The following is a 7,299-nucleotide window of genomic DNA, read 5'->3' on the forward strand; positions in this document are numbered from 1 at the left end:
TAGTTCAAGGATCAGAGAGGGTAGAACGAAGGAATTTGAGAAAAAAAGAATAGCTCAAAAGGAATTTTCATACCATAAGCATGCCTTCCTCATTCTTCGAAGTCCCTTAAATATACATTTCTTCTCATTATTTGATTGGTTCTCTTCACTCCCATGTTTTTCGAATTACCTGCCACATGTCCATTTTATTCTGTTAAAAAAAAAAAAGAGGTCATACTCAAATAAGGATTCTTGAGTTGTGAAAAATAAATAAATTAGATACATGTCATCAACCATTTATGAAGAGAAATATTAAAAATTTTAGTCAACATCTAAGTGGCATTAGAAAAGAGCATGATATGTCTGAGGTTTTCAAATTATGTATTTCGATTAATTAAGATACAAAGCATGAAATTTGCATATGACATGTAAAAAAGGTATTTAATTAATCTAGATCTTACACTTAAAAAAGGTATTTCGATTAAATTGTCAAATACAAAGCATGCAATTTGCATATGACATGTAATGACAAAGCTATCAAGTTAGTTTTATTTTATCCAGAGTTTAAGATATAATGACTTCATATCTTAGTTTTATATGCTATATTATTAAGAATATGCAAATGATTTTGAACCACAGTGGAAATCGTTATCACACAATTTGGTCCATGGTTCGGCAAGTTGAATTGTAATGTGATTGATTTGCATTCCTGAAAGTGTGGAATTTAGTGCTAGGATGGACACTAAAAAAAGGGAAGAAAAGGAAATTGAGCCCGGGCATAAGCAAGAGAAAACCATAAAGTAAGATAAGGAACACATTTTTTAATATATTTTAAATTATTGATTAAAACTTACTAAAAGTTATAAAAATATTTTATTGTAAATAATATTATTTACTTATTTACTTAATTCCAATATATATCACAAAGTTTTTATTTGGTTTTTTATTTTGAGATTAAATAAAAATATATATGTTAATTATAAAAATTAAATAGGAACTGAGATATTTAGATAAATTTAATAAAACTTTTTTTGATAAAGAAATTAAATAAAACTTTCTAATAGTCAAAGAAATTAAATGATAATATAAAAAATATTATTTAAGAAAAATACATTATAAAAATATCATTTTTATTAAAATAAATAATCACAATTTTGTGGGTTTTTTTATATACAAAAATTAAAATTATAAAAATATAGAATTTTATAAAAAAATATTGAAAATAAGAATTTTTTAACAGTTTTTGACAAAAATTGTGAATGAAGATTTTAGTATTTTAAATTTTTTAAAAATTATCATTAATAATTTTAAATTTTATTATTATTTAAAATTGAAAGAATTTGAACTTTTTAAAATTTTTGAATCAACGATTTTTTAATATTATATATTTTTTAGTTATTTTATTTTTGAATCTTTTCACCGTTACAAACGAGTTTAAATGTTATATTTCTGTGATTTTTTTTTAAAAGTGTCATATTTTAGTATATATTATTTTGAAATTATATATATATAAAAAAATTCAATTGTTTTTAGGAAAGTAAAATAATAAGTATATTTGTTTGAACTCACATTGGACAGGGCCTCTTACCACCAAAACAGATTTTATTCTGCTCCTCATCCAGCAGCTGTAGTGAGCTACCATGCTTCCTCTAACCTACAACTCACTCCCAAACTCATCCACTTTGCATTGCATCACATGTATGTGAAATTGCCTCAATGGCTCTCTCCTCTCTTCACTCCCACCCTCAACCCCTACCTCACCCCATAACCCACCGCCACAACACAACACCCTTCTCTTTCCTTTTCTCTATCTCCTTCTCTCCCACATTCAGATTCTCCCCACTCTCTGCTTCCGCTTCCACCACTCACAACCCCCTCCCTCCCGATTTCTCTCCCTCCCAACTCTTAGACCTCCTTCGCCGCCAAAACGACCAATCCTCTGCACTCCGCATCTTCCAATGGGCCTCCAAGCAGCCCAATTTTCAGGCCCACCCATCCATCTACGAGGAACTCCTTCACCAACTCGGCCGAGTCGGTTCCTTCGACTCAATGATCACCCTCCTCAAAGAAATGAAATCCTCGGGTTGCGCCCTCCACGAACCCACCTTCCTTATCCTCATCGAAAGCTACGCCAATTTTCACTTACACGACCAAATCAACGATGTGCTTCATCTCATGGAACACGAGTTCGGTTTGAAACCCGATACGCGTTTTTATAACGTCGTTTTGAACCTCCTCGTCAAGGGTAACAAGCTCAAGCTCGTGGAAACGCTGCATTCCAAGATGGTCAGTGACGGCGTTCCCCCTGACGTTTCCACCTTCAATGTTCTCATTAAGGCCCTTTGCAAGGCCCATCAGTTAAGGCCCGCGGTTTTGATGCTCGAAGACATACCCAACTATGGGCTCAGGCCCGATGAGAGAACGTTCACCACGCTTATGCAGGGTTACATTGAAGAGGGTGATGTGGATGGGGCGTTGAGGATTAAAGAACTGATGTTGGAGTCTGGGTGCTTGATGACGGGTGTTTCTGTGAACGTTTTGGTGAACGGGCTTTGCAAAGAGGGTCGAGTTGAGGAAGCATTGAGCTTCATTCATGATGTTTCTGAACAAGGGTTTTCCCCTAATCAAGTAACGTTCAATGCTTTGGTGAATGGATTGTGTAGAGTTGGTTATATCAAGCATGCTTTGGAAATGATGGATTTTATGCTCGAGAAAGGGTTTGATCCGGATGTGTATACTTATAATGCTTTGATCTCTGGGTTGTGTAAATTGGGTGAAGTCGACGAGGCTGTTGAAATTCTTCACCAGATGGTTTCAAGAGATTGTTCGCCCAACACTGTGACTTATAACACACTGATTAGTACCTTGTGTAAGGAGAACCATGTTGAAGCGGCCACTGAGCTTGCCCGTGTCCTTACGAGTGAGGGGATATTGCCTGATGTTTGTACATTCAATACTTTGATACAGGGTCTCTGCTTGACGAGTAACCGGGAGATTGCGATGGAGCTGTTCGAGGAGATGAAAGAGAAAGGGTGTCGACCGGATGAGTTTACGTACAGTATATTGATTGAGAGCCTTTGTTCTGAAAGGAGGCTGAAAGATGCCTTGATGCTACTGAAAGAAATGGAGTCAAGTGGGTGTGCTAGGAACGTGGTGGTGTACAATGCTTTGATTGACGGTTTGTGCAAAAACAATAGGATTGGAGAAGCAGAGGAGATCTTTGATCAGATGGAAATGTTTGGGGTGTCCAGAAGTTCAGTGACGTATAACACCCTTATTAATGGACTATGTAAAAGCAAGAGAGTGGAAGAAGCTGCTCAACTTATGGATCAGATGATAATGGAAGGATTGAAGCCTGACAAATTCACTTATACTTCAATGCTTAAGTACTTTTGCCAACATGGGGATATAGAGAAGGCAGCTGATATTGTGCAAAGTATGAATTCAAATGGGTGTGAACCGGATATCGTTACGTATGGGACCCTTATTGGGGGACTATGTAAGGCAGGTAGAGTAGAGGTTGCAAGTAAGCTCCTCAGATCTGTTCAGATGAAAGGTATGGTCTTGACTCCACAAGCTTATAACCCCGTGATTCAAGCACTTTTGAAAAGAAAGAGAACAAAAGAAGCCATGAGGCTTTTCAGAGAAATGATGGAAAAGGGTGATCCTCCTGATGCTGTAACATACAAGATTGTTTTCCGTGGTCTCTGTAATGGTGGAGGGCCAATACAAGAGGCTGTTGATTTTACAGTTGAGATGTTGGAGAAAGGAATTTTGCCAGAGTTTCCATCATTTGGTTTCTTGGCAGAAGGTCTTTGCTCATTATCCATGGAGGACACCCTCACTGAACTCATCAATATGGTGATGGAGAAAGCAAGATTCTCACAAGCTGAAACATCTATCATCAAAGGCTTTCTCAAGATCCAAAAATATAACGATGCAGTGGCCAATCTTGCCGGTATCTTGGATAGGAAAAGGTTCAGAAGATTTTGAGGGGTGAAGTTTTTGCTATTGGTGATGCTTTAGAGGTCAATGGGAAAGCACTTCAATGCGAAATGGTGCTGAAGAGTTTGTTGGGGAGTTAAAATCCCAGGACTCTAGGCTATATTACAGACCTCGAGTCAATACATTCCAGCACTAGTTGTTTTTTCTGGCTGGCCTCATTGATGAATACCATTTCTTTAGCGTTGTTATTTCCAGTTTCAAGGGAATAATGTGAACATGTAACTTGTAGCTAACATTCATATGAATATTTCTTAAAAATATAAGAAAGGAGTTCATTCACTTCTTAATTTTACATTTTTTCTGCCAGGATGGGTAGCCGGTTTATATTTGACTTAGATTAGATATGCTGGATGAGAATCAAGTTGGTCTTAAAAAGTTGGTCTTAAATTGGTACTAAGGTTAAATGCAGCAAGCATTTTAGCTTAAAGTAGAATTTACTTCTTAATGTAAGTAAACATCAAATGCTTCCCCCTATGAGCTGTCATGTGTTGGAGTTCTTTCCTCAAAATTTAATCAACTCAATTACAAATTTATTTCACGCCTGTTCTATATTTCATGCTTTTTGGAAATTTGATTCTACTGTTTGTGCATGTATACTTTTGCACTTCTGGATCTCTTAACTGGTTAAGGTTTCCAATTGAGGCTTTTCTTGGGTTCTTAGGAGGTGTTACACTTTTGGGTAAGACTAAACTTCACTCTAGGCACCAAAAGTGTCCCTACCTACTTTCGCGCAGGCTACCCCTCGCATTTCATGCCCCTCTGCCCCCTCAATTGCTGAACTTAAGCTTGCATACCACTTCACTCTTCAGTCACTGTTACGTGTGTGTTGAGGTGCATATGAGCATTCTAGGGAATACCATATACTTAACACAATTGTTGTTCATCGAAGAGTGATCCAGACTCATTGGCATGCACCCGCCCTTGGGTAGGTTAAGTTGAGTACTGACGGCTCAGTAGCTAGTCAAGACATGCAAGCACACTACAAGCATAGTCAGGGGAGGATGGATAGTTTCTTGCGGCTTTCTTTTGCAATCTTGGCACTTGCCCTACAACACGTTGAACAATATGGTATTTATCATGCTTTTACGTTAGCAATTGGCAAAGGAGCATTGTACGTGTGGTCCAGCTGCTGCGCCTAAATGATACTATATTTTTTGGATAATGGCACATCATCTAACATAAGAAACTACACCAATAACTTGGGGTGCCAATTGTCTTTATCCTGATCGTACATTGTAGACTGTAGTATACTTTCAATCACGAACGGTTACATTTTTATATTTTCAATCAACCATGTAAACTAAATTCTTTTGGGAAAAGTGCAACATTCTTCAGTCTAACGTGAAGATGCTTGGTTACTTGCATACGTCTAATACGCGCATAATTAAAGTTATAAAACATAAAGTAAGATATTGTTTAGTACTTTCACTCTTCAAGGAAACAGGAAATAAACACAAATCTTGTCCTTCGTTTTTTCAATGCATAAATGCCAATGCAATTATGATTGCATCCATAAAAACTTACCCCCTCGATCTTGTTATGGATAACTTATTTCATAATAACTTTTTTTAACAATTTATCCTTCAAGAAAGTATTTCAGTTAATTTAGTCATGAAGGATTAGTAAGATGGCAAGTGTCAATATTACATCAATAGCAGATCCCAAATTTTCGTCCAATCACACAAAAAACAGCTACAAAATGAACTAGTAGGCATAAGACTAAAATGACATTCAAACACGGATTGTATGTCACAAAACACAAGACACTGGAACAAGAGAAGCTTGTTGAAGGTGCAATAGACCTCATGTCAAAACTTGGAAAATTGAGTCCATAATTAGCCAAGTTGACCATCCCACAAACTATAGACGTTTTCATAAGAGTAACCAAGGTTAAAGGGAGCTCCCCATCACAACTCCTACTTTGCATAATCACAATCTTTTAATTGGCACGGCTTTTGAACACATCAAGACCCATCTCAGTAGGATCAGTTGCTTGCAGCTCAACTTGAATTCCATCAAGCTCCCTCTTGAATCTATCTTTGGAGCTGGCATAAATCATCTTGTTCCTAACCTTAGATGTATCAGGGGACCTACAGACAAAAGCAACCAAATTAATTACACAAAATTGGAATTTTCAAAACTAAAGTTAACGATTGCTATTCTGTATAAGATCGTAAAAGTTGGCATTACCATGCAATGAAGAAAATTCTGCTTTTCTGACAGTTCTCTTCAGTGACAAAATCAAAATCATAAACAGCATATCGACACTCATCAGCAGGAAGACTGGCAGTGAAATCTTCATAACTGTTTGCTGGCTCACCCAACTTCTCCACAACAACTGCCTTCTGCTTCTCGTCAATCTTAAAAATAATAAACCTATACGTCCTTTTTGCCTTGAGCTCCAAAAACTTTAGCTTGCAGTCATCGTTGACAGCAAAACCTGATGCAGCATTTGCCTGTAAAATTTTACACACAGCATATACATCAACAAGTAGTTGACAGTTAACACACGAAAATCTCTCCGCTAACACTTGCAATTCTACAAATAAACAGATCAACAAGCCTATGTAATTATAACATTAACAAAACATTTATCATCAGACGCAATTGAGTTCAACCAAAATCTCAATAAATCCATTTAAAGCAGAAACCCCAAGCGATTATGCACAGGAAACAAATTAAAATAAAACGCTCCAAAGATCAATCAAACCATATGATATCACAATCGCCACTGCAGGATCAAGCAAACAGAAAAACAAATCGCTACTCTACAATGCGATACCAGAATAAATACTGAAATCGACACTAAAATCAGATCCATCATCAAAAGACAAGCGAATAAACAGTAAACGAACAACGAAACTCATGATTGAATCTTCGATTCTACATCGTTCAATGTTGATGATCAGATCGAGCATAAATCCAACTCAAACTCGACAAAAAGGAAAAACAGAATCAGCAACCGCCGAAAACAGTTTAATAGAAAAAAATAGAACAAAACGAAGAAATATAGCTAACAAAATTTCAAGACTATCCGAATAACACTTCAATTCACTGTAAACTTCAGTTCTCTTCATTCTTATACGTTTTCTGCGGATTCCAAATACCAAACACAGAAAATGGAAAAAGAAAAAATAAAAGAAAACTAACCATTATTTCTCACGGAGGAAGGACAATAATGGAAAATAACAGGCACGGATGGTGAGGGCGGAGATGTAAGGTTTTGTTGTTGTGTGAGGGTTGTGCAATGCAACGAAGAAAGGAATGAAAGGGAAGAATGAAGTTAAATTGTTGAGTATCAGAAATTGAATTTAT

At 36.5% G+C, this 7,299-nt stretch overlaps 2 protein-coding genes across 2 annotated transcripts; one reads left to right on the forward strand and one right to left on the reverse strand.

Annotated features, from left to right (window-relative positions):
• The first annotated feature begins 1,561 nt into the window (after nt 1-1,561).
• Nucleotides 1,562-4,218, forward strand: LOC113871243 (pentatricopeptide repeat-containing protein At3g53700, chloroplastic). Its single transcript, XM_027508205.1, has 2 exons — nt 1,562-4,046; nt 4,081-4,218. The coding sequence occupies exon 1, from the start codon at nt 1,696-1,698 to the stop codon at nt 3,970-3,972; it is 2,277 nt and encodes a 758-aa protein (XP_027364006.1). The 5' UTR covers nt 1,562-1,695; the 3' UTR covers nt 3,973-4,046; nt 4,081-4,218.
• Nucleotides 4,219-5,533: 1,315 nt separating this feature from the next.
• Nucleotides 5,534-7,299, reverse strand: LOC113871175 (actin-depolymerizing factor 2-like). The gene is made up of 3 exons (XM_027508050.1): nt 7,135-7,299; nt 6,175-6,440; nt 5,534-6,074 (listed from the first exon to the last, which is right to left on the reverse strand). Exons 1-3 carry the CDS (start codon nt 7,135-7,137, stop codon nt 5,924-5,926), a joined length of 420 nt encoding a protein of 139 aa, XP_027363851.1. The 5' UTR covers nt 7,138-7,299; the 3' UTR covers nt 5,534-5,923.

The sequence above is a fragment of the Abrus precatorius genome, unplaced genomic scaffold, assembly GCF_003935025.1.
Source record: "Abrus precatorius isolate BTA unplaced genomic scaffold, Abrus_2018 Scaffold7, whole genome shotgun sequence".
NCBI classification, from domain to species: domain Eukaryota; kingdom Viridiplantae; phylum Streptophyta; class Magnoliopsida; order Fabales; family Fabaceae; genus Abrus; species Abrus precatorius.

Bases quoted from the DNA above. Each gene is read 5' to 3' on its own strand.
- LOC113871243 (XM_027508205.1), top strand. From the start codon at position 1,696: ATGGCTCTCTCCTCTCTTCACTCCCACCCTCAACCCCTACCTCACCCC.
- LOC113871175 (XM_027508050.1), bottom strand. The intron at 6,075-6,174 runs GTAATGCCAACT...TTTTGTCTGTAG, and splicing joins AGAATTTTCTTCATTGCATG to GTCCCCTGATACATCTAAGG.